General features: G+C 40.9%; 2 protein-coding genes and 1 pseudogene across 4 annotated transcripts; 1 reads left to right on the top strand and 2 right to left on the bottom strand.

The window, feature by feature from the left end:
* Positions 1 to 804: 804 nt before the first annotated feature.
* Positions 805 to 3,739, top strand: LOC122831563 (annotated as a pseudogene).
* Positions 3,740 to 5,717: 1,978 nt separating this feature from the next.
* Positions 5,718 to 9,777, bottom strand: LOC122831562 (fucolectin-3-like). Of its 2 annotated transcripts, none has more exons than XM_044117842.1 (5): positions 9,140 to 9,777; positions 8,887 to 8,913; positions 8,505 to 8,811; positions 7,571 to 7,716; positions 5,718 to 7,321 (listed from the first exon to the last, which is right to left on the bottom strand). In XM_044117842.1, the coding sequence occupies exons 1-5, from the start codon at positions 9,171 to 9,173 to the stop codon at positions 6,972 to 6,974; spliced, it is 864 nt and encodes a 287-aa protein (XP_043973777.1). In that variant the 5' UTR covers positions 9,174 to 9,777; the 3' UTR covers positions 5,718 to 6,971. The 2 variants fall into 2 exon arrangements, with proteins under 2 accessions (XP_043973777.1, XP_043973778.1); XM_044117843.1 differs by having other exon boundaries at positions 8,505 to 8,799.
* A 2,114-nt stretch (positions 9,778 to 11,891) lies between these two features.
* On the bottom strand, positions 11,892 to 27,364 carry LOC122831518 (zinc fingers and homeoboxes protein 1-like). 2 transcript variants are annotated; one of them, XR_006370710.1, is made up of 9 exons: positions 24,612 to 27,364; positions 22,299 to 22,606; positions 21,273 to 21,748; positions 20,146 to 20,364; positions 19,846 to 20,061; positions 18,980 to 19,144; positions 17,513 to 18,763; positions 16,365 to 16,704; positions 11,892 to 14,722 (listed from the first exon to the last, which is right to left on the bottom strand). XR_006370710.1 is itself a non-coding variant. In XM_044117766.1 (8 exons), the coding sequence occupies exons 2-8, from the start codon at positions 22,501 to 22,503 to the stop codon at positions 16,420 to 16,422; spliced, it is 2,817 nt and encodes a 938-aa protein (XP_043973701.1). In that variant the 5' UTR covers positions 22,504 to 22,604; positions 24,612 to 27,364; the 3' UTR covers positions 11,892 to 16,419. The 2 variants fall into 2 exon arrangements, 1 of the variants encoding a protein (XP_043973701.1); XM_044117766.1 differs by having other exon boundaries at positions 11,892 to 16,704; positions 22,299 to 22,604.
* Positions 27,365 to 27,421: the final 57 nt, after the last annotated feature.

The raw sequence follows: 27,421 nt of genomic DNA, 5'->3' as shown, positions 1-27,421 counted from the left end.
CAAATCTGCAAACTCCATGCAGAAAGACCCTGGGCCAGGAATCGAACCCAGGACATTTTTATTTTATTTTATTAGGTGACAGATTTCCAGGCTTGCGTATTTCTGCCAGATGGTGACATTTTGTCCTGCTGCTAACAACACTAGCATCAGTCAATAAATAGTTAATATAATTATCTAAAATTACACAGATTGAAAGTGGCTTCGTTCACATCTACTGAAGCTAAGACTACAATCTAAACCAGTGGAGAAACATGATGTCATTGTTCACAACTTTTCATTCTACTGGAGGAATTCAAGTGAATGGGAGAAAGCGGGCTACATATGGTGCGCAAAAGAAAGTTGTATTTTAGTTCAACGGCTTCATCAGAGCTGCAGATGAAGAACTCACCTTTTTACAGAGAATCTCACGCCAAACCAAAGCAGACATGTTTACATATCTGCCAATTTTCCATGGAGAACATTGTTGTTGCTTTCATATATTTCTTGTTTCACTGATGCAAATCAGATGCAGAAAACTGACTTCTGTAGACGCAACAACAAATTTGAATCAGGGTGTATCCTAACATTAAATAAATGTTGAGGTGTGGCTGACAGAGAGGATCAGACGTACATCAACTGAGAGTGAGCAACTTCCTGCCAAGGTCAGTGGAGGAAATATGAACTAAGGAGAAATTTATTCTATTTTTTTTATTTTTATAATCAGTCTGTACAAACCTGTGTTTTCTAATTTGAATGTAATTCTTTGTAGTAAATTATTAATAAGTGATTTCACAAAACTAATGACAAAATATTTATCTACTTTAGATGATTTGGAGACTGTTATTCATCTTACTGATTGGTAAGTCATTTTATTTACTAGAACATCAATTTAGTGTGGTACTGGTGATTCAAACTATTATAATGTTGCAATCTAAGTGTTCGCAAAAGTCCAGTTTTACAGTGAATGAGCTCACAGTAAAACACAGCAGATAACTGAATGACAACACTAGAGAGTAAAACTGGTGTGAAAATGTTGTGATTATTTCAAAATTAACTTCAAGTTGGTCAGTAAATAAAACTTGGACTTTCAACGTATGTCTCTGGCACTTCACAGGAAGGCTTTATGAAACTGAGCAGACAGCAGGTGAGGCTAAAATAATATCGCTGAACCATAGAAATTGAACTGATATAAATCACGGATTGCAAAAGTGCAGACCAAATCTTCTCTTTCATCCCCAGATCTCTGCAACAGAGAATATAAATCTGAGAGACAAGAAAACATCTCAGTCTTCAACCTACATTTATCAGGGCACACCATCCTCTGGTGACCAAGCCTTGGATGGGGATCGCATCACATGTGCTCACACCCTGCAGCAGAATGACGCCTGGTGGACAATTGACCTGAAGGCTCTTTACAACATTTCCTGTATGTCTATTTTCAACAAAAATGCTATTAATACTGATATATCAGGTGCAAAGATCTACATTGGGAACTCTCTACAGAACAGCGGCACCAAGAACACACTGTAAGAACATCTTGTTTCCTTATATGAAATTTATATCACATTTTGATACCTCAAAATAAAAATAATAGTTTAATGATAAATTGGATGCAATTTTGCTTCATTTTTTTGTGAAATGTTTTACAGAAGGGATTTCTCATCCAAATCTAGTTTTAAACCTGGATTTGAATTTGCAATGCTTTGCTTAAATTTGTTTACATACACTCAGCATCAACTTTATTAGTTGGTACACTTTGCATTATTGAAAGCATCTTTTTTGCCTTCATTTCCAAAATAACAGATCTCAGGCAGAAAGATCAAAAGTCTTTTCAGCGATTCATTGACAAGGTTTACTCCTCACCTGCACGAGGAGTAAACTTTACGTGCCACGCATCATGAATGTGCATCATGCAGCACATCCAAAATGCAAATCTCCCATTCCACCACATCCCAAAGGTTGAGATCTGTTGACTGTGGAGACCATTCGAGTTCAGTGAACTCATTGTTGTGCTCAAGAAACCAGTCTGACATGATAGGCACTTTTTGACATGGTGCGTAATCCTGTTGGAAGTAGCCATCAGAAGATGGGCATACTATGGTCATGAAGGAATGGACATGGTCAGTAACAATACTCAGGTAGGCTGTGGCGTTGACGCGATGCTCAATTGGTACTAATGGACCCAACGTGTGCCAGAAAAATATCCCCCACACCATTGCACCACCACCACCAACCTGAACTGTTGACACAAGGCAGGATGGATCCATGCCTTCATGCTGTTGACTCCAATGTCTGACCCTACCATCCAAATGTCGCAACAGAAATTGAGACTCACCAGGCAACGTTTTTCCAATCTTCTATTGTCCAGTTTTGGTGAGCCTGTGTGAATTGTAGCCTCAGTTTCTTGTTCTCACCCGGTGTGGTCTTCTGCTGCTGTAGCCCATCCACCTCAAAGTTTGATTTGTTGTGCATTCAGAGATGCTCTTCTGCATACCTCTGTGGTAACGAGTGGTTATTTGAGTTACTGTTGCTGTTCTATCAGCTGGAACCAGTCTGGCCGTTCTTCTCTGATTTCTTGCATCAACAAGACATTTGCACCCGCAGAACTGCCACTCACTGGATATTTTCCTCTTTTTCAGATCATTCTCTGTAAACCCTAGAGATGGGTGTACGTAAAAATCCCAGTAGATCAGCAGTTTCTGAAATACTCAGACCAGCCCATCTGGCACCAACAACCATGCCACATTTAAAGCCACTTAAACACCTAATAAAGTAGCATATGTGTTGTAGTATTATCAAGACTTTGACAAATTCTGACAGTTTCAGAGAGCTCAAAGTTATGACATCTTTCAAAAGGTTTCCTTTTGATTTCCTTTGATTTCTTCCCAATGTGGAGTCATAACAAACTCTCTGCTTTCCTTGGTGGTTCCACCTTCTGCATCTCCATTTTCAATACCATTCAGTTGTATTCAATGTCACCTCAGCTATGGGGTTTTTTTCCCCCTCTCATTCAGGGTTTTCAACATCACAAGCTTCCAAAAAGATCAGATAAATGTCTTTGAATTTCCCACATCGGTGTCTGGGCGCTACGTCACTGTGATCAGACCAGGAAACCAATTCCTGGTTCTTTGTGAGGTGAACATCACTGGCACAGAGCTAAGTATGTTTCATTAAGTTCTCAGCCTAAATGAAACCTACAACCCGTTTATTATTCTAATATGGACAAAATTATAAATATATTCATTTCCTCTCTTCCCCTTTCTTTACCAGATTCTCCCTTTAAGCTGATCGACACAAACAAGACGTGGGGAGAAGCTCTGTCTTACTGCAGAGATAACCACAGAGGTCTGGCCTCCATCTTGGATGAACAGATGCAGATCTTTGCTGAGCTGGAGGCTGAGAAAGCCACCAGTCCCTTCGTTTGGATCGGACTTCGCTACACCTGCAGCCTGGACTTCTGGTTCTGGGTGGATGAATGTAATGTTCAATATGATAAGTGTGACACCAGTGGAGCCATGGAGAAAGAAGTACAGCATCGCTGGTCCAACCAGTCTAGTGATGAAAAGTTCAATTTCATCTGTGCATTGAAATGACACAGATGTTATTCTGCAAACAGATTTTATTTTTCTTCATGAGTTCTCTCTCATGAAGAAAGAAAAGCTTCTGTTTCTGATCTTCATTCATTGTGTTTGTGTCTCGTCCTCTGATCCTTGAGAGGTTGTTCTCTCCTCTCTGGTGTCTCCTGGTCTACATTGAGATTCTTCTTCCTTCCTGACTTCATTAAACAGAGGAAACACTGTTAGAAACTTTGATTTATACAAGAACCAGAAGACATTAGCATGTTTTTTCTGTAATAAAATATCAACTTTCACAGTTTCTCTGTTATGCATCATATATTATGCAAAACAGCATGACAGGCTTTGGGGATTATATAAAACCGCAACCACTTTGTTCTATGTTAATACCTCTGTATTACTATTACCATTATTGACAACATCTTATTGTTATCTTACTATTATTGTTATTATTATTATTATTATTATTTTCCCTCTGTGTTTTTATTTTATTTTATTCATTGTTATATAATGTGTTAAGAAGAATTTATAGATGTACTTTGGTAAAGAGTCGATAATTATTCTGATGATGTTTGTCCGGTTGTTATTTATAATTGTCATTATTATCATCCATAGATTTTCTTGTCTTGTTTTAAGAGTTAGTTTTTTGCCATTTTGTCTACAAAATATGTTTTATTTGTTGGCTCTTAGCACCATATATTGAACAGGCACATAAATATTATAGCATGGTTTTAATTACAGGTTTTGATAATTATTGAGTCGGTAAGTAAGTAGCAGTAACCAAATAGTTTTGCTCTTAGTTTTGTATGCACTTGTTCTCTCTATACAACTGATTGCTTGTTTTTAAAAACCTGTTTGAAGTAAATGAATAAATAAAGGAGGAAAATATTTGAATGAAGCAACTTTTAGTAATGTTGCCGATGAATATTATTCATTTTGCATCACCCTTTACAAAAAGTTGCAGATTTTCTTCAGCTTTATTTTTTGTCATATCATCGAACTGTATTCCTCATCTAACCCAGGAAGGCCCTGCATCATAGTCCTGCTGAAATGCTGGCATGGATTCACCATTTAGCTAACATTATCTGCATCCAGCAGCATTACTTCACTTTACTCAGTTTGTCTGAAAGAAAACTCTAAAAAGTTTTTTTTTGGCTCTGGCTTGTCACTGAAGAACAATAAAATTACAAGAACTGTGTCCTTTTTTATCACAGCTCAGCTCTTTTTATCACATCACAGCTCTTATATTTTCTATATTTGTGAATAAACTTATATATTCACAGATATACAAAACCGCATTTGGGGCCCCTTCAGAGCCTATGGGGAACTAGGTGGTCCCTTGCAGGAGCACCTAGTTCCCTTACGCCGAATGGTTCCCATGAGAGATTTAACCTGTGGAATAATCATTTATTCCTTAAATGGGCATGAAGGAATCTGTCGGGTTCCAGGGGTTTTGTTCCTTTCTTTCTTTTTTTTTTTTTTTTTGTATGTGTGTTGGCTTCACTGGTGGCCACCAGAGAGCGCCGGAGGCTGTGCACTGGGTAGGCGTGCCCATGGTTCTGCTCACCGGACTGGCATCATCTCATCATCTCCTGGAGGTTAAAGAAGCTGCCTGCCAGCACTTCGACGCCGGAGTGTTTTACCTACATGGTAACCCGAGCCCCTCGGGGCTAGGCTTCTGAGTCAGTTTTCTCTGAGTAATTCTTCGTTGTAAGAGCCGATCTTTTTCTTCTCAGCTGCAAATTTCCCACCTTACTCGAACTCACCATCTCCTCCTGTTGTCCCGCAGTGACCGCCGTTTTCCAGATTCCTTCCCCGGAAACCCCCATCATCACTCTGTTCCTTGTTTATTTTCAATAAATATCTTTAACTGATTTTCGTTCTATTTTTGGTGTTCTGCATGTGGGCAAGACACGTTAACCCAAACATGACAGAATCACAGAAACACTCCAGGTATGTTTCTGATGAGGGAATAACTTTATAGCATGATATAAAACCAGAAAACAAACATATTTTCCGTTCCAGCTAGAAGGTAATAAAGAAATCTGCCAGGGATGAGAACATGTTTAGTTTATCCAGGGACTACAATACAGAAAAACAAACATAAGTGATTCAACAACACAAGATGTGATTTTTATTTTTTTATTATTTTCTTTTGCAAGATTCACTGAAAGTAAAGCCATGGTAATGAAGACATCACAGCTCTTAGTTTACAGCACAGATAAAATTAAACTTATCATAATCAGACATGCTAAACCACAAATGGTCTCCTTCTTTTTGCATGGCTCCAATATGCCAAAAACATTTCTTTACATTTCTGATTTTAGAACTTTCTTTAGTTGAGGTGTTTCTATATTTCTCTTTTTAAAGATTATGATTAAACAAATGAGAAAACAAATGTTTTCCAGCTGCACTCTCTCTCTCTCTGGTGTCATGTCTGAGCATGATGATGCTTGTAATACATTAGGAGCCAATTCTTCAGGTTATGAGAAGGTGCATTTCCTTTTTTTTTCTCCTCCAGGGGTCTTTTGTCCCTTATATTACAGTAGGCTGGCAGGAAAGGGGGGAAGACATGCAGCAAATGTCAGTCGGGTCTGGGAATCGAACCCGCGACGACCGCATTGAGGACTCAAGGCCTCCAAATGTGGGTTGCGCTATCCCCTACGCCAACACAGCACGCCCCAGAAGGTGCATTTCTTCACATTTCCTTCATCTCCCCTGACCTGGGTGTGACTGACTTTCCCTGTGTTGCTACTTCAGGTGTTACGTCTATTATAATCACGATCAGCTGCTCAAGGAGGAAAAGTTGGAGGAAATTTGATGAACTGCATTTCCATAACTAACTTTATGCACAAGGTAATATTACCTGAATATCTGCTTATGTGGTCATTAAACGAGTGAACACCAGACTGTTTTTGGATACAAGTTGTTATATATTATTATTAGGGTTTTATTAAAATAGCTGCTAAAACATAAAAACTGTGTTGTACCAACTGTTTTAACAACATTTTATTTTTTTTCTGCACAGTCTCACTTTTCAAGTTTAAAAAACAAATTTCAGTCCATGTGCTAGTATGCCAAATATGCACCATTGCTGAATTGTGATTTTTTTTTTAAAACTCTCACACACAAAACCATCACCTTTTGTTACATAAAGGAGCAACCAGTAGAGGTCTGATATTTTCTAGTGGCATGTACTGGTAATGATTAGGCTACAGAAATGAATGAAATATGAATGAAAGTCCAATGCAAAGTCCATGTGAAGATAGAAAGACACAAACAGAACAGAGAAAAAGAAACACTCTAAATGTTCCTAAAATTGCCAGAAACAAAGTTTTTCTATTAGCAAACCAATATTAGTTTTTCACCTGATGATTCACTGAAAGTAAATTTACCAGAACTCAGACATCCCAGCTCTTAGCTTACAGCACAGATAAAATTAAACTTATCATGATCAGACTTGCTGAACCACAAATGGTCTTCTTTTTTCTGCATGGCTCCACTGGTGTCACAGTTTTCTTGTGGTTCGCCGGAACCCCAGTGTTCAAATTTAACAACGTGGTCATCAACCCAGAACCAGTAATGGAGGGAGGAGGCGTAGTGCAGTCCGATCCAAACGAAGGGACTGGTGGCTTTCTCAGCCTCCAGCTCAGCAAAGGCCTGCATCTGTTCATCCAAGATGGAGGCCAGATCGCTGTGGTTATCTCTGCAGTAGTTCAGAGCTTCTTCCCAGGTCTTGTTTTGGTCAATCAGTAGAAAAGGTGAAGCTTAAAAAGGAAAATTAATTAAAGTTAAGCATAGCCAGTGAATTATGATGAAATTACCACATTGAATCCTAACATTCCACAACAGAGATGATACAAATAAGGTGCTTTTATGCAGCATCATGTAAATGTTACAGTAACCCAATATATCTGAATTAGTCAACAGCTTGTCAGTTCCTCAGAAAGCTGAAATTATCACAACATATTATGTAGTGTTTTGATGGTGAAAGTTAATGAACATGGATCACATACCCATTTTTGTGCCAGTGATTTTCACTTCACACAGAGCCATATATTTTGTTTCTGGTATGATCACAGTGACGTATCGCCCCAACACTGATGAAGGAAACTTATAGACATAATTGTCGTCTGTTCTGAAGTTTGTGATGTTTTGGACCCTGGAAAAGAGAGAGAAAAATTAAATCTACCACTAACACAACAAAATAATCTTTTCAATAGCAATGAAGTAGAAACTGGACATTAGATGTAACTTCATATTTATCCCAAAGTAAAGAAATATGATTAATGGATGCTGCAGGGCTGCAGTAGATCCTTTGGATCTGGTCTTGACTGAGTGTTGACTTATTTGACTCAGTTCTATTAATTATATTGGAAATACAGCTGCTGCTGCCTGCTGTCCTTAGAGTGTTTTATTTTTCTTTTTGTTGGTTCGCCCAGCTTTTGAAATGTGTTTTTTTCTCCTTACTATATGTGATTGTATACTAACTGTTTTTCTTTGTTTTGTTTGTATGTCCCGTGTTTTTGTTTTCGGGTCACTTTCCTGTAGGACTCATTTATTTAGTCCTAAATATCTGAGATCTGATCCTGCTTGTAGTGTTGTCTTGGGTTTAGATTGCATGTATTCTTTAGTGAATCGAGAGCATCATGCAGGTTTTCAGTGAACTATTTTAGGGTTTGTCCGTCTGAACATCCATCTGGTGTTTGAATTCTAGTCAAATGTTATTGGATTAACAACAGATGAGTAAATGTAATAGGAACCAATAAATATTGTTAATCAACTTTATTCTCATTGCTGATTATTACCTCCTGGCTCTTTGGATCATAACAACCAAATGATTAAATATGTATTTTAAAGATCAGAAAAAGAATGATTGCACTGGATGAAACACATGAAAAAGCCTTAAAATGTAAAATAAATCAGTTTAAGGTAACATGAGACTCTCACAGCTTGTTGTTGGTGCCGTTGTTCTGACGAGAGTTCCCGATGTAGATCTTGGCACCTGATATGTTCGAAGAGTCAAACCATTCGTCCTCATTCCAAATAGAGATACAGGTAATGTTGTAAACATCCTTCAGGTCTACAGTCCACCAGGACTTGGTCTGATACTCTGTGTAAGAACATGTTGATTGAGCCCCATCAAAGGCTCTGTCAGCAGGATACTCTCTTAGTAACCATTTATAGGTTGTAGACTGGTATGCTCTCTTGTCCCTCAGCTTTATGTCTGGTGTGTTGCAGTAATCTGTGGGTGAAACTTTCAAAATACAGAAAAGTAACATAAAAACTTAAACATTAAATGGATATCAAAGAAAAAACACATTGGACCTACTTATGCCCAGGTTTGCACACAGCCTTCCTGCAGAGAAAAATTAGGGGAAAAAGAAAATCTGTTTTTCATAGTAGAAAATGTCAGAACCATTTTGAGATTGAATACAGTTATTTAACTTCAACCCTGAAATTAAACTCTTATTATGAAGTGTGACATAATTTTTTCTGTGCGGTAAAGTAAAACTAAACTCTTTATAGAGTTTTAATATTTGTAACATTAAAACATCAAACTATAAAGTAAATGAGCAGCTCACCAATCAGACAGATGAAGAACAGAATCCACAGCATCTTTGGAGGACAAACACACTAAAATGACTTTTTCTTCACTAAACTGTGTTCAGACCAGAGGACGTTCTCTGATGCTTCCTCCTCTACAAATAAGTAAAATAAGAGTCAGTTCGTGTTGATGTAGCTTCTCTCCTCTTTCAGGATGTTTCTCTCTCTAAGCTCATGTAGATAAGATCCAGTTTCGTATTTACAGCTGGATTTGAATGTTTCTCCTCCTTCATAATGTAGAGTTTCAAAGTACACAATTGTATAACATATTCTAGTTCATGGTTACTGCTGCTTGTTTTTGTATCTAATTTGCATTAAATTCTAACAACTGGGACAGAGACGTGTCAACTCTAAAATCCAATATATAAGAAAATAAATAATAATCATAAAATAAATGATCTATTACTTTAATAAAACATTTGGACTTTCAAGGAGAATCCATGAAACAACAGAAGACATGGGGAAAACAGCAAATACATTCACACACAGTACAGTTGTGCACACACATTCTGGCTCTTATTGTACAGGAATCAGAGAGGAAATTGGAGAGAAGATGTAGAAATGATGTTAAGATTGGAAATCAGAGCCCAGATAACTGCATCACGGCCCCAACTTGTTTGGCTCATTTAAATGTCTCAGCTTATGAAAATATTCTAATATTTTACTTAGATTCAACAAAAAATGCATCCAAAAATGCAGATGCATCCTCCTTCATCACGACAAAGATAGCTCAGTTTAGGTTTAGCTCATGATAACTACACCAACATCAGCAGATGATCCTGGCTGCAACTTGATGCTCATAATAGAAATGTAAATAAGTTCAGCCAAATACAAACCTTTGCATCTAATTTTCACCAGCTCCCAAAAAAGAATAAGACATATAAAGGGCATCTGTGGAGCTCGTAGTAGAAACCAACTGTACTGCGCTGTGCTTTTTTTGCTATCATGTCAAGAGATGCAAATACTTTGCGCTTTGCAGAAGGGGTTGTATGAATAAAGGCTTTCACTCACTCCTCTGTTCTTCAAGTTATTACTTCCATCAATCCATTTTCTGTTCTGTTCACCCCTTGTCCCTAATGGGGTCAGGAGGGTTGCTGGTTCCTCTCCAGCTACGTTCCGGTGAGAGGCGGGTTCACCCTGGACAGGTCACCAGTCTGTCGCAGGGCAACACAGAGACATACAGGACACACAACCACTCACACCTAGGGAGAATTTAGAGAGACCAATTAACTTGACAGTCATGTTTTTGGACTGTGGGAGGAAGCCGGAGAACCCGGAGAGAACCCACCATGCACAGGGAGAACATGCAAACTCCATGCAGAAAGACCCCAGGCCAGGAATCGAACCCAGGACCTTCTTGCTGCAAGGCAACAGCTCTACCAACTGCGCCACTGTGCAGCCCGAGTTATTACTTTTTGATCCCATTTAAATATTCATCCATGATCTTACACGAGAGTCCGATCCGTGGACAACAGAGCAGAGCAGCACAGAGACGGACAGGACAAACACACCCAATCAACCGGGAGGAAACTGGAGAACCCGGAGAGAACGCAGAGAAAATGCAAACTCCACGTGGAAAGACACCGGGCCGGGATTTGAACCCAGGACCTTCTTCCTGCAAGGCAAGAGTGTTACCAACTGCAGCTCCCACGTTTAAACAGATCCACTTTATAGACAGATATGGGGAAATATGTGAATGGCAGCAGCCTAATGGCATTTAATTTGATCAAAGAGAACTTTAAAGAACTGAACCCAGGTTCTAATGTCACGTGACGGCAGTCATTTATTTATATAAATAGAACTGGATTCATGGTTATCAAAGCTCAGGAGATTTTATTCTGAATGTTGTAATGCAGAACATTAATTTATAAAAGGGCATCTGTGGAGCTCATAGTAGAAACCAACTGTACGGTGAAACAACCACTAGAGGGAGCCAGAGGATATGTCTAGTGCTCTATTCCGATTCCCAGGCTACTGTAGTCTTTCCAGATTATAATGTCAAGTTTTGTATTTGACAAGACATTACAGTTAAGTCCAAACGTATTCATAACTTTGGCCGATTTAGACTCTAAATAATTTCTCTTCAAACCAAAAGGCTTGTTTCTTATAGGAAGTTAAATAAACATCTCTCATGAGGTAGAAATGAAATAATGGACCAGAAAAAATTGGATACTAAACTTTATTTCTCAGTGATCAATAGAGCAAACGTTAGACAGTGCTGTGTTTGGCTTTATAAACGTGAACTGTGATAATGTGCTGCAAATATTAACTTAAAAACTCAGGTTAACCTGAACCTTTGCGCCTGATTTGATCCTAATGTTTTGACTGTTCCAAGAAATGTTATCTACGTCCTCTGGTTTCATGGAAAACTTATCGGCAATAAGCTTTTCACTCACACCTTTGTTCTACTATCTTTTAGAAGATTGCATGTGAAAATATCTCTTTTTCCACTGCTGTATTTTCCAAGAAACAAAAATAATTTGAAATCCAAATCTGCTGCGGGAACGCATAAGTTTAGGATTCACAGTATGTGACTTGATATACTTCTGTATATAAACTGTACTATTATTTTACAAAAAGTGCAATGAAATGACATTTGTTGTGAACTGATGATTTACAACTAGACAGAAATTAACTGAATTACTGATGAGAGACGATGATGTGTTCAGGTGTAGAAGGGAACTGTGAAAAGGTTAAAGAGCAAACGGTAAAAGAAAACAGCACTCCAAATGGTTTTAAAAAGACATTTTACTTTGTTTGTACATCGTTGACCCTCTGACAGGATGGACCCGGGGTTCGTCTAAAGACGACTGATTGCTGTGAGGATCGTTCCACCGTCTAGCCGACTAAATAAAACAAGTGACACTACAGCAGGAGTACAGTAAAGGGTACAGATATGACACAGCAGGTAAACAATTCAGATCACAATGTTCGCTCTTAGATCATCAGCACAAAGTCAACTGGGATACATGATGAGGGCCGGGGACAGAATCACGACGCGGTGAACAAATGTGGCACCTGGACAGACCAAATGTTGCAGGAGTCAGTCTGTTCAACATCTATTCACTGAATGTCTACGGCGATGCGACGACGATATCTTTTGTATTTACAGAAACGGACACGGCCATTCGGAACACATTATTATGAAAAGGAAATAGCACAGGGTAAAACGGCGAGGGCTGGAGACCTGGGAGCAGGAGGCCTAACCGCTGGACTAAACCACTCTCTGTCTGTGTGAACGTCTAGAGAGTCGAGCACTTCTGAAACGGTACCAGGCGTTTGTTGACATGACACGTGGCAGCTCCAATTAGAGAGATTGTTCTGCTGTAAACTGTAATTCACAGCATGTTCTCACCGCGGGAACCTTTTACCTCTGCCGTTTCCACTGAGGGAACCAGGATGGAATCACATTACCAGAGTAGGAGTTTACTCCAAAACGTTGCCCTGGTAGAGAGGTAACGCTTCTTTTTTGAACGTATTCAGAACTGATTACAGTCAAGTCACATAATGCAGCCAGTATGGAGACGGACGGCGGGTTGTAGGCTGCTGGAAAGCGGCTGAACCACTGCCTTCTTGCTCTTAACGCAAAAGGATTCACAGCAGCGAGTACACCAGCACAGAGCGAGTAAATAAGGAGAAAGCTGTGTTTTTATTTTGGCCGTCTCCATAGCAGAGTCTCAGAATCCAGCTGGATCCTGCAGCTGGCAAAGCGCTAACATCTTAGCAGATTCTGTTCTTGTGAAGATATTATTTTATCCATCTCATCTGGACTGGAAAAGAAAGTGCTGCTTTGTTTGTCTATTCAATTTTGAAAGTGAATACTTGCTGGTAACACTAAATGATACGCGAGGAATAATTTCTATTTTTGCTTGCAAACATTCAAACAGCTCTGTAAACCTAATCCTTCCAGTCCTGTCATGTGCAGAAACAAATACTCAGACAATGCTGCTGTTACCAGGTGGATCAGAAATGGACAAGAAGCTGAGTACAGAGAGCTGGTGGACCGCTTTGTGGTTTGGTGTGGTAACAATCATCTCATCTTGAAATGTGAACAAAAAAAAACGGGGATGCCTGTGGATTTATAGAGAAAAGGGAATATGTTCAAAGTCTTTACTTTATAAGTTTCTTGAGAAGAATGCAATCTTTGATGCCAAACGGCTGTTGGTGTAGCAGCATCAGAGTCAGGGACTTTAAAAAGCTAAACAAGCTGACTTTGTTCTCTAAAAACCTGGATAGTTGAGTTATTTAAAAAAAAAACACACACACACACACAACAAAACAATATTCCACTTTTGGATGTATAAAGTATTTTCGAATTGAGTTAAATGTCTCAATTTCTTTGTTCCATTTTTGCCTCTGCTGCTGCTGTGAGTTGGTATCTGTATCCACAGACAAACAAATCCGAATCAGCAATTGAGTTTGAATGCTGCTTGAAAAGAAAAAACAAGTATTCCCTCTTTGTATATGGTTACAAGTTAACACTTGCTGTCGAAAGGCTTCGTTTACACAACGGTCTTGAACTCACCGCTGGAAACACGCTCAAGAAAAAGACAGAGGATATCTAAAAGGTTCCTGGAAAATACTGCAAGTACTTGGAGGAAATGGTTCAGGGTCACACAGTGGAAAGGTACCTTTTTATGTTTTCATCAAAGGAGTTAACTTTGACCTTGGACAAATCTCTCTAGAGTCGTGTTCATGACAATTAACTCATTGGTGAAGTCAAGCTAATGAGAAAAATGCATCAGGTATTATTAAAACCACAAAAGCAGCTTAGCCCTGATCCGACTGTCCCAAGTCCACCAACCTCACATTTCGTATGTACAACATGAGATGTTTGTTCTGGCTATCGCATGCAACATATGACAAAAGTACACGTCAACATTACAGGTTATTTGTTTCATGGACAGGCACTTGTCACTGAACGACAAAATGCATAAAGTCAGCTCTCTGTCAGTTCCTAAAGTCAAGATAAATTACAGCCAACAGTCAAAGTGTTCAACACGAGATCATATAAATGCTGTGAGGGAAACTGAACGTTTCCACGTCTGGTTGTGACAAGTGCCTGGCGACAAAATACAAGTAGCTTCATTAAAAGACTTAAAAAGCGGACTTTCTGAAATCCGTTTCAGGGTCCGGTCATCTTCTATTGTCGGAAGAAAGCAGAGTTTGAACATTATTTAGTCTGAAGAAAACGTCTTTAAGAAGGTTTTTTTTTTTTTTATTTTCACATTGAAGAGTTCATGAACTTGAGTTCAAACAAGTGTAGGAGCCGTGTAGGCACGAAGGTTTAGCAACAAATAGTCATCGGAATCGCCGAAGAACAGTAGTTGGGACAGCTTTTAGATCGTCGTACCGTTTCTTTTTGAAGCAGTAAACAGGGGCGCCGTCACAGGAAAGACGAGGCCGTCCTGCTTCTTCATCACAACCGAGACCATCCTCTATGTTCACTAGAGCAGTTTTCAGTCTTTTGGTTTCTGGTTCCCCAGCGTGTCAGTCTGCGATAAAAAGGGAACCCAACGGAACGCTGCTGGGACGTGCACATCATGAGTCTAGTCATGGGTCTGACAAAAAAAAAAAAGACTCGATAAAAGGCATAAGGAGTCATTAAGGGGCGAACGGAGCAATAACAAAACAGGCTCCCGTCATTTAAAGCGAGACAATCAACAAAAACAACTTTTAGGCTTCGTCAAATCGACAGGTTATCAAAACGTAGGGCTAATACGACATTATTTTTAGTGCAGAAATAATGGTGCATGATTGTTCTTTTTTTTTTTTTTTGGAGCTGTTACAAATGTCCAGCTCTTTAAAACACGTGCTATATAAATAGAAAAATCAATACACTGATTATATCCCTTCATGCAAAAGCAGAAGGAATACAAAAGGCAAAATACTGGTTAGTCATAAAAAACAGGGTTGGTCTCTCAGAGCCATTTCATGGTATAATGTGAGACTTAAGGTGCCTAATCAAGTGGAAAAAGTGCAAACTTTTAAAGATGAGTTTAAGTGCTTTAGGTTGGGTGGGGGGTTCAGTGCAGAATGGGTTCAGATTATAATTTCAAATACTGTTAAACATTTTCTTTTTACAGTATGGGTCAGGACACAAAGACCTACACATCGCGACTCAGTCATTTGGTTCTAATTAGAATCGTGACATGATCTGTCTTTCTCTGATTTCAGTGGATTTAAACCTCACAGTGGGCATTGCTTTGTTCTCCAGTGTCTCCTGCCACGTATTGCCGTCTGCATGGGAGGCACCACTTTCAGCTTTGGCACAGCATGTTTTCTGTATCTCTTCTTAAAAAAAGGGTCAAAAAAGCACATAACATATATATATATATATATAATTTTTTTCTATCAAAAAGTGGAAAAAAAGAAAGGAAAAAGTTTAAAAACATCATCAGCAGTTCAATTCACACACATTCAGCGGCGTCTCCGCCATCAAATTTGCAGATGTTCAGTTAAAAACTTGTAATATCGATGAAGCGGTAAGGCGGTATAAAGGGAAAACATTCCGTACTATTCAAGAGCATTTTAGCATTTGCATCCATGCAGCATCTGGCTACTCGTTTTATTGCCAAGTGAAGCCTCAGCCTCGGACTAAAATGTCAATGCAAGTCCTGGCGAAGCGCAAACAAAACAGCCGTTTCAAATGGATTTCAGACGCTGGAATAAATATCCACGCTGAATCTTGCATTTGGATTCACGATTTAGTCTTAATGTCACATTTTGATGCGACTCAGACTTTAACTTTAAATTTAACACACTTTAACGTCAGTGTGACGAGATTGCTGTCAGTTTCAGAAAGCAGGAAATGTCAACTTTAACGTAAAAAGGTATAGTTGTTTGTCAGTCTTTAAACTTGATTAGAAGAGATCAAAAATAGATAATTGTAGCTGATCAATTGACGACCTTCGCAATCCAGCTAGTTTTTGCTTTAATCTGTTATTTATGAATGACATATAGTGGGACTTTTCAATCTCTCAGCTCAGTTTTAACACTTTACTTTTCTAAAGTTAATTCTGCAGCAGCTGCTTTATGACCTCTCTCAAAGTTTGATCTTGATTGAAACCTTTCCTTCAAAGGTGGAGCTAAAGCTAATAATTGACGTATTAGTCTCATGTGGACTTGATTTAACAGTGAAATAGTTCTTGTTCATGCACGTCAGTGGCAAACAAACAAGGATACAAATAAAACTTGATTTACCTAACTGACCAGTATCGGCCTAACTCAAGTCAATTTTCAGGCCAAATGTCAGTCTTTAGTCTTCGGAAAGGGACAAGCTTTTCCTGACGCTGCGTGACGGCTCCCAAACCTCGCTGTCGTCCGTTTCGTCGCCGTCGTCCTCCTCGTCGTCTTCATCGTCCTCCTCGTCTCCCGCTCCTGCGCCCGCCGGCTCCTCGGCGTTCACCGATCTCTCTCCGTGCGTCTCCTCCCCCTCGCCCCGCGCTGCTTTGTCCCCGCCCGTTCTCCCTGCAGCCGGCTCCAGGAAGGGATCTAACCCCAAGTCCAAGCGCCGCTGGACTTCAGCAAACCACTCCCTCACCTTTTCACAGACAGAGACGCAGCTTAAAACATCAAATGAGACATGGAACTAGTGCAAAATATTATCTTTCATTTGGATCAGCTGTATAGTATCTCATACTGCCTGAATGAAAATGCAACATCAGAAGACCGAGGGTCACTGGTTGCGTCACAAGAGCAACTCCCTTAAAATATTACGGCTCGTAATTTTTAAAAAGTCACAACAGCTGCGGAAAACTACCCAAACCGAGGAGAGCTGAGCCAAAACACGCTTGTGCATTGCTAGCCAACAGCAAAAAGATCATTACTGATTTTCAAGATAGTTCTAGTTCTTTGAAGAGAGGTTCCACTATGCTATTATTTGTAATAGTTATCTGTTGTAGGAATATATCCAATTACAACACATTTATAAAGAACTGAAGAAATTCCCCGAGCAGCTGAAGGCCAAGAGCTAGCCAGACTGCGGACCATGTTAAGCAGAATTTAGCCATTCAAAATACCTGAAAAGGTTCATTTTCACTGGGCCCAGCTCAATATTGCAAACAGTAAAACGTTTTCTACTTTGCAGGAGTTTGCCGAATTTGTTGCGGTTTCATCAGCTGAACAAAGTCCTTGTTAGCTAAAGCTAGCTGTAATAAAGTGGCATCAATCGGCCAGATTTTGTCGGGAAAGACAAAATGTGAACAAAGCAGTATTGTCTCTTTAACGAGTCATATCCTGTTTTTGCATAGCTAAGCACTAGTTCAACAAGTCTCGGTTTTCCAGTATTTGAATCAGGAAGCGGAAAGATGGAGACAGATAGGAATGATGATAAAATCTGCATCACTTACTTGTTCGTAGCTCATGTTGGTCTTTGTGACCAGTTCGTCCAAGTCTTGCTCACTGAGGAAGTGGTGCTTCAGGTAGTACTCCTTCAGGATTTCCCGCCCAGTCTTGAATTTCTTTGATGGCGGGGATATTTTGACATCTGCGCTGGAAGAGGACGAGGACCTCTTTGGCTGCTTCCTGGTTTTGGACCGCCCCCAGCCGCGGTTCCGGCCACGCCTTTTCCGACCGCCGCCCCCCGTTTTGCTGCCGCCTCCTTCGCTCGGTCCCTCGACGTTGCCACTTTGGTACTGGAAGAACCACTTCAGGTTCCCGTTTTTCCAGGAGTACCGAGAGTCCCCGAACCAGCTGACAATGTAATGTCGGGGGAGGCCGCTCTCCTCCGCCAGCTGGTCGTACTCCTCCGGCGTGGGCCACTGCGTCCGCACAAAGGCACTTTTTAGAATGTGGAGCTGCTCTGGAGTCTTTTTGCTCTTCTCTTTCAGGTCTTTCTTGCTGCCGCCGCTGCCAGACAGCTGCTTGCTGCGACCGCCTGGAGGAGTCTGACTCCCCTTTCGAGATGAGGAGGCAGTCGGAGGAGAGTTGCTTGAACCTCCTAGTTCCCCTGCTTCCTCTGCCTTCGAGTTATCCGTTTCGATCTTCCCTCCCTCGGACGACTCCGGGGAAGACGTACTCGCGGCGGGGACTTTCCGCCTCTCGTTGAACCAGGCGTCTATCTCCCTCCGAGTCAGTTTGGTTTCTGTCCTCAGGCGACTCAGTTCTTCGTCCGACGGCATGCTGCTCTTCTCGAAGCTCTCCTCCAGCACCACCAGCTGCTCGGGAGTCTTCTCCTTAAACTTCTGCAAAGTGAAGTCTGGGAAAGGGTTCCAGGTCTTGACTCGGGTCTCTTTCTCTTTTTCCTTCTCCTTTTCCTTCACAGGGGAAGTGCTTGGAGGGTGAGGCGACGCGGGGGTCTCGTCACTCGAGTCGATGACTATGGGGGTGTTGGCAGCGCTGCTTGAGCTGCTTCCCCCTCGGCCCCCTCCGTCGTGGAAAACAATCACGTGGCTGTTCTTGGAGTTGCGCTGGTTGTAGCGGGTGTCGCTGAACCACTTTTTGATCTCGCCCTTCGTCAGATTGGTGAGCTTCATCAGCCGGGCGATCTCCGCGTCTGAGGCGAAGTGGTTCTTCAGGTAGCTGGCTTTCAGCTCTGCCAGCTGCTCTTTGGATTTCTTAGGTCTCAGACTGAACGAGTCAGCACTGAGGGCTGAGTTCTCCTTGGAGAGGGAGGGGAAAAGGTTAGCCATCAACAGGGTGTCCCTGTTGTGTCATTTTACACAGTAAGGTAGCAAACAGGAAAATGATGCAAATGATGTGAACTCTAAACAAGGTGTTAGTGCAACGTTTAAGAAACATCAGTGTAATTAGATGGTGAAAATCCTAAATTTGCTACTAAAACAGCAAGCACATCCAGATGTGAAAGGTGTCCCAACCTGGGGAGACAGAGAGGGAGGCTGGACTGTGGTAGCCCGTTTTAGCTCACTGTTTGTCGGCGTGGACTGACAGGAAACTCTGCTGGAGCTCTGAGACTGACTGGGCAAACCTGCCACAGTCAACGTGATTGGACTAGTCACTGGAAGATTCCCACCTGGACCAACCTGTGGTAAACACATACAGAGATCACTGTGTCTGGTTCTTACGCGTGTTTTACGACTTTGCAACAACAAACATCATGATGTTTTAGCAGAATTGAATGTCACAAACCACCAGAAGTAGTTTGACATAACTGTGAAAGAAGCATGTACTACAGGGGCAGCATTATGTGTTTTCCTACGGCACAGTGCCATTTTATAACAAAATCAAGTAACTACATTACCGTTTGCTATAAAAATGTTCTATGAATGTGTCTCTTTAAAAACTCCTGCACATTCCGAAACTCCACATTCAGGAAGTCGTCACAAAATGGCCCCTCTGTTATAGCAACGTTTTTACCAACATTTCACTGAGAAGTAGCTCGTATGATGAGCTCAGGAGATGTGCAGTTCCACTCAGTGTTAATGCTAATTGCTGCTGGCTAGTCTGAAGGAACTGAGTGGGGGAGGGCTACTCTGAAAGGCGGAAGCTTGAAAAGGTGGAAAGTGATGCTCCAAGGAGGCGTTTTGCACAGCTGAATGGTTGCCAAGGGAGATTAAAGGATCACTCAAACAAGCATGAAAGAATCAAGGCCACACTCCAGGTATGGTTTTTTTTTAAGCTCAAGCTCAGTCCGATTGAGACATTGTTCACACAGCAAGCTTGAAAATCAGAGCCGCGTCGCCGCTCATTGAAATGCGGAACATTTTTTTCTTTCTTTGCCTACCTGTGTAAACACAAGGCCAGGTTGGCCCACGATCTGACAGGTCTGCAGGATGGACTGCAGGCCGTTCGCCGCAGCGGACAGTTGGTGCGCGGGGATGACGGTGATGGTTTGAGGCACTGTGTGCACGGTCCCGTTAAACTGCTTCCTCCTGGCCTCCTCCACTTCCTCTGGAGTCCAGCTGACGCCGTGCTTCAGACGCTGGGCCGAGAACCACACCTGCGCACAGATCGAGTCTCTCTAGTTCAAGCAAGACAGGAAAAAAAACACTTTTGATTCTAAAAAAACAATATGATCTTTTACCTTGATCTGCTCTTCTGTAAACTGCGTCTGTGATGCCAGGCTGCTTATTTCTGCCAGGGAGGGGTAAGGAAACTTCCTGTAAGTGTTGATCAGAAGAGGGTTGGAGTCCATAGCTGCACTGTAGGAGGGGATGCTGCTCAGAGGGATCAGCAGCTGGGACTGAGAGATGGCGGCTGCTGCAGCGGCTGCACTCTGCTGGGCCTGGAACGCTGAAAGCACCTGGCATGACGACAGAGAGGGCGAAAACCGTTAAACACAGCAGCCGCTGCTGATGTTTGCTATTTAGTATCAAAGGTATGAAGGTAAAGGTATCGTCCCTGAACAAGACACTGAATCAGCTGTGAATTATCTGTCCTTTACCCAAAGCTCAAAGTGAGTTTTCAGGTGCACAAATACTCATACGCCTTCAAGCTTTTCCACATTTTGTCATGTTACGTCCACAAACTTTGATGGACTTTATCAGGATTCCATGAAACGGTTCCAATGTGAAACAAAACACAAATAATCACTGTCTGTATACTAAAATACTAATTTTAGAGCCGCAACGAGCAATTATTTTAGTAATCGGTTAATCTATCGATTATTCTCACAATTAACTGATTAACCGGATTTAAAAAATCTGCACATTTTGCAGATTTTAATAATTTAATTCCTTCTTTAAATAAAAATATTTCATTACCTACAATTCAATAACAGTATTCATTTAGTGTACACTTGATCATTTGTAACAAAGGATGTTTCTGCAGTTAAAAAAACAAAAGGTTTGGTTAGAATACAAGTATATTTTTATCTTAAATGAAAAATTTGTATATTTCTGAACAGATTAAGCTTAATTACAACATTAGATCTGTTGGTCTTTTAGCAAAATGGCCTATTTTTGAGTCCGAATACTCCAGCTAACAATTAATCAATTACTAAATGAGTTGCCAATTATTTCAATAACTGATTAATCCCAATTAATGTGATTCATCGTTTCAGCCCTAAACATCAAGTATCATTTTTCTCACAAATAAAAAAAAAAAAATCCTGATAAAAAGAAAGGCGTGGATGTGAAGTGATAAATTTGAAGCGGTATGAACATTCCATGTTTAAATAAAGGAGCAGTAAATCTTTGAGGTTTTCTCTACCTGTGCCAGACCAGGAGGCAGAATTGTGGGGTTTAAGATGGAAGATTTTCTCAGCTGCTCTGACGGTGGGCTGACCAGCAGGCCCCCTCCTCCGTACTTCATGGAGTCATGCAGCAGCTTCTCCACGGGCGTCATCGGTCCGAGCGGGGCTTCGATGGGCTCCTGCTCCCCTCCCAGTTCCCCGTCTCCTCCTCCTCTTCCTTCCGCCACGCCCTCCCCCGCTCCTTCGTCAGAGGATTTGAGGGAAACGGCGATCCTCTTGGGTTCGGACTTGGTCTTCATCCTCATGATCGGGGTCTTGCTCAGGGAGATGGCCGAAGCTGCGGCCGAGTCCGCTCCTCCCGCCCCGGCCGAGTCGCTCTGCGGCTCCTGCGCGGTCTGATCACAACTCGGATCCTCCGGCGAATCTTTCGGTCTGGATCTCGGCGTGGAGCCGACAACTTTGAGGTCATCGGCGCTGGAGACGCCGGCTTCATCTGCAGGAGGAATAATAATGTTCTGCACTTATTTTCATTTGGGACCAATTTAGCTTAGGTTATATATATATTAAAAAAATGGCTTGAAACAAAAGCATTTTTCATGTTTTTAGGTTTAAAAATAAAGTTCTCACACTTTTTTCACACAAAAGGAATGAAAACAATTTTTCAATAGTACGTATAATTTTTAATAGAAAAAAAGCTCACACTTGGCAACCAAAAGTAAAAAAAACAACTACTTTTTTAAAAAGAGAATATCCTTTGTAATTGAAAATTATTTGGATTTGTTACATGAAAACAATTAGTAATTTTTTTTATAAACTTTACATTTTAAAACACTAATTTTATAGCATTTTTGAGCAAACTTATCAAGAGTCACATGATATTTCTGGATCCGCAGGTTGAAAACGCCTGATCTAGAGGGCCACAGAAAATAGCTATGGCGGGCCAGATTTGGCCCGCAGGCCTTACGTTCGACATGTTCTACCCTGTTCACATTTGTATCTTAATTCTCTAAATCTGAGTAACAAAGTTAGTGTGAGGACTTTACCTGCGTCCGGTGGAGTGGGAACAACTATCACCGCCTGACCAGGCTCCTCCGTCGCCTCCTTCCCCTTCCTCTCCTCCTCCTTCTCCTCCTCATCCCCTGCCTCGTCCTCCTTTGTTCTCTCCGGCTTCTCCTCTACGGCTTCCTGCTCCACCACGTCCGAAGGCAGCACCATGCAAGGCGTGGTGGACTTCCGGCGGCTCGACATCTTCGATTCAGACTGACTCGTACTCGTGTTGCGGCCGAGCCGTCCAGGTTCACATATTGCAGGTCGGTGAGTTGATGAGCTGGATTCTTGGAATCCCTTTTCTCTGAATGGAAAACACAAATAAAGGGAACATGTTAAGGTCGTATACATGCCTCCCCTTCCTGGGATTCAGCAATCGAATTCATGATTCCTTAATTTCCTGCAACAGCTTAGAAACTGCGTGGGAGTGGACGTGAGTGTAACATAGTAGGCGTTTCAGGGTTTCACCAACTCAAATGGAAGATTTCTTTTTTTTTTTTAACACCGTCTTAATACTATTGTGAATGAAACTTCAGGACTGTGTCGTGACAGAAATGTGCCAAAAAGGAAATCGCAAATAACTGTCAACTGCATAGGTTGACAGCAGAAGTGAAGCATTGGCCAAGATGAAGATCGTCCTGCCAACTGACCATAAATCTGCACCGACTAAACTTGCGTTTTAGCCTCTGACATGCTGGAGAGCGTAGAGGAAAACCGAGTAGGCAGTCAAAACTGTAATGCACCTTCATATTATTAGGTTCAAGATATTTCTTTGCACGGAAAACCTGATTTTCACACCTGCATTTGAGTGTCACCTAAAGGTACATCTAAAAAAAATTTGAAGTTCAATATTTTTTAGGAAACACAATCATGTGGATGACTGCTGACTTGGCAGCTGTCCAGAAGACCATCAGTGACGGCGGGTAAGGTCTTTGCTAAAGAAGCTGGTTGTTCACAGACTGCTGCATTCAAACCTATTCACAGAAAGTTGAGTGGAAGGATAACTGCAGTTTCGAGAGGACTGCCAAAGTAAATCCATTCAAGAAAAGAAGGTAGCTTCTTAGGAGCGAATTGAGGCTGGCGACGCAGCAAGAGCCACTCCGCACAGCTGACCCCAACAGGCTGCGTGTCAAGCCACTTTTGGACCAGAGACAGGGTCAGCAGCGTCTCACCTGGGCTGAGGAGAAAATAACTGGACAGTTGCTCTGTGATCGAAAGTATTATTTTGATTTGGAAATGAAGTTTGCATTTTGTTTGGAAATCACGGTGCCAGAGTCTGTAGGAAGAGTGGAGAGGCACAGAATCCACGTCGCTGGAGGCCGAGTGTGAAGTTGCCACAGTCAGGCTACCAAAAGCTGGTTTAATGAGTGTGGTGTCACTGTGACTGATTGGCCAGCAAACTGGTCTGACATGAACCCCATAAAAAATATGTAAGGCTTTTGTCAAGAGAGAGATTAGAGACACTAGATCCAAGAGACGCAAATGACCTGAAGGCAGCTATCAATGTAATCTGGGCTTCCATTAAACCTCAGGAGGCACACAGGGCTGATTTTGTCCACTCCACACCGCATCGATGCAGTAATTTATGTAGAAAGAGGCCCAACCAAGTACTGAGTGGATAGAAATGAACATACTTTAGAAATTTCTATTTAAGATGCAATTTTATGTTGATCTTGTAATGTTATATTCTACTTTTTTGAGACACTGAATATTGGCTTTTTGCTACATGTGAGGAAAAATAAAAATCAGACACAAAGTCTTGAAACCTTGTGAAAGAAATCTTTATAATATATGATTTTCACTTCTTGAAACGACAACTAAATATTCAACTTTTTTTTCTTTTTACAAAATTCAATTGTTCTATATGCACAGTTCAGGATGGTGTGGTATAGCTTAAGTAACAAGCATAGATATTTGTTTAGGAGGCTGTTTGGAGAAATACTGCAGACCCCCTTCACTGCTTCATGACCAATGTGTAAACCAATGCCTTTATAAACACACTGTAAAGTGCTTTGGGACACATTTTTAACACTTACTGGCGTTAAAATGTATTACTGGCTCTAAATATATAACTACTGTATGTTCACACTGCTCTGCTACCACTGTGAGGTTTTAACACCAGCATCTCGAAAATGTGGAGGTGTCAGCTAGCTCATTTGTTATTATTAAAGTAACAATAAAGCATTACCATATGTTACAAAGACAACACGAAAGGCTGTTTTTCAGCGACAGAGGAGCGTTTTAATGCGGCGGGCCAACTAGCCCGTGTTAGCCGGGCCGGTCATTATGAGGTCTGGCGGTAAACTTACAAGAACTACAGTAATGTGCACTGTGTTGCTACCAGGCTGAAGAGGCGAAGCGAGGAGTGATTTCCTGGGTCTCGGCAGAGCAGCCTCCAGGTGGTCCCTTGTCGGTATCCGTCGGTGTTGCTTTCTCCTCGGGCTAAGCATTCAGCCCGGCCGGGGCGTCTGCGGCGTCTGCGTGAGTTATTAAAGCAGATGGATCTCCCTAAAAAAAAAAAAAAAAAAAAAAATAGAGCCAGCCGAGACAGACGGACTGCTTTAACGGCTACAGCCCTCCTCTGCTGATGCTGGAAACACCGGACATCTCTCTGCTGGTCCGAGCAGGTTATCTCCCACCAGAAAGCGGTTCCTCATAAAAGTTCACCCGGCCGCAAGACGGCTCGTCGTAGCTGTTCATAGAAAGGGTCGCCCGGTGCTTTGTTTTTTGATGACCTATTTCTCAAATATTTTAACGGCTGATTTTTTTTTCCCCTTTTTTTTTTAATGATCAAACAGCGTCATCATTCAATGTAATACGTCTTGACGTCATTCCGCAGCGACTTTCGGGGGATCTTAAAAATGTTAGCAGTTAATGGGAAAAAAATGCCCACTTTGATGCAAATACAGACCGTATTTCAGAATAAGTTAGTCACAGTGGGTTCGGGGAGGGGTCTGGGTGTTGGACAATCAGCGCAAAGGGTAGTGAACGCGTTCGTTTCCGATTCGGCTGGATGCCAAAATGTCCTTAAATGACCTGCGAGGGGGAATATGAGAGCTACTTGAGGACACGCTGCTAGTTTCTGCCAAGGTGATCCTCCTGGCTGCTGCTTTTCGTTACATTAGGCTGGCTGCCTCGGTCTGTTTAATATGATTTTTGTTTTTAAAAAAAGAGTACACTAAAGTTAGTATACGGTGCTTTGCAAAAGTATTCACACCCCTTGAACTTTTTCCCATTTTGGCAACCGAACCTTTTAGAAAGATTTAGCGTGACGGAACAATACAATGTGCAACATAGTTGTGCAGTGGAAGGAAAAAAAAACAACAAAAAACAACAAACTGTTATAAGCATTTACAAATATGAAAATCTGAAAAGTGTGGCATGCATTTCTTTTTTGCCTCCTTGTCTCTGATGCTTTTTAGATGATCTGATCGGTTGAAACCAAGATTTAACTTTTTGGCTACACTGTGCTGTGGTTGAACCTGGTGATGGCAGCGCCATTCTGTGGGGGAATTTGTAGTTCAACAGGGAAGCTGCTTTGGAGGTAGAAGTTTGCAATACTGTACATTTTGGCATTGATCCAATACAAATAAATACAGGGGTAGTATCATCAATACCAATACTTAAAAAAAAAAAAAATGTAAGTACCGTAACTGAATAACTTGATTCTGTCTTAGTTTGTTGATTATGGTTTTGATCAAATAAATCAAGACAATTATTTGCCTAAGATCTTTATTTAAGGCAAACATAGATTTGCATAAAATCTTTGTGCTTACAGACATTAGGCAAATATTTTTTATTAACTAACTACACTAGTAGAGAACAATGTAGCAGGATAGAAATAACTTGGTATCCTGATTATAACAGAGTCTTTAATTTGCATATAATATAAATAGGAACACATATTTCCCTTCGATACTTAATGTTCAGCCATATTCATATTTGAGGTTTGAGGTATACACGTTTCCATAGGTGTACATTTTTGAGCTGCAGTAAGATTGTTTTGAAAACTGCATTTATGGGATAATTACACAAATTGTGTTTGAAAGAAAGCAGACATTTTGACTACAAACACTCCAAAGGTCAAAAATGTAAAAATAAAACTATTTGGTATTTTGATCCCTGCATATACCAACATGAATTCTGTGAGGATTACTCGAGTAATTTGCAGAACATAAGGAAGAGACACTTTAAACAAAAGTAGCGATTTCATCATGCTAGTATCCATCCGATACTAATATTCATCTTGGAATCAATCGATAGTATCCATATTTAGATCAATACTAAATAGATCAAGGGGCCAACAGGAACTGTTCTGTGTGTGACCTGACCAGGTGGAGGATATTTGCTTTCTATTAAGATCGTCTCTGTTGAGCACGTCCAGAAAGAGACAGGTCACCAGTCTGCTGACCTACTTTCACTAGAATCACTCATACTGTCACACTGCCCGATGCAACCATTGATTCCTGACAGAAATAAATGAAAAAAATCCCTTACTAAACTTCACAGACATGTTCTGTTTGATCTTTTACACTTTAAGCCGATATAACAGATCCCCTTTTATTTCTTAGCCAAGACAAAGTTTGTTTATTTTTTACTTTTGTTACCCACAAAAGCTTGCCTCTGCCGCCAGTGTAATCATGAAATATTCCACAGCCTTTACAGATTCTCCATCTTGGGAAACATTGAATAATTTATCTTTGTAGCATGGAATATGTATGTGGAAAAGCACTTTATGCTGTCTGAAGTACAGAGGATCTCTGGGTCAAAGGTCAACAGGAAACTGAAATTGGGTCGTCGTTAGATGTGATAAAAGGCAAATAGGAATCAAATATTCAGAAATGACCCAGTTGTTTCCAAAATGATCCATTTCATATTTTCAAAGATTTAAATGTACTCTAATTAAAGGCTACGTTTTTCAAAATTGGCAGTGGAAGTTAATGCTTCTGCATTGCAAACTGTATTTCATTGCAGTCCTGTAAATGTTTTTTTTTTAAACAGTGATGCCAGTAATATGTGTTTATATCAAACTTTACACAATGGTGGCACATCCTTGAAAAATACTTTGTAATTCAGTCTTGCTTTGAGTAAAGTGCAAAAAAGGATTTTCTAGAAACTG

This window comes from Gambusia affinis, linkage group LG05, assembly GCF_019740435.1.
Source record: "Gambusia affinis linkage group LG05, SWU_Gaff_1.0, whole genome shotgun sequence".
Classification (NCBI taxonomy): Eukaryota; Metazoa; Chordata; class Actinopteri; order Cyprinodontiformes; family Poeciliidae; genus Gambusia; species Gambusia affinis.
Note: the sequence above shows the minus strand (reverse complement) of the source record. Positions and strands in the feature narration are given on the sequence as shown.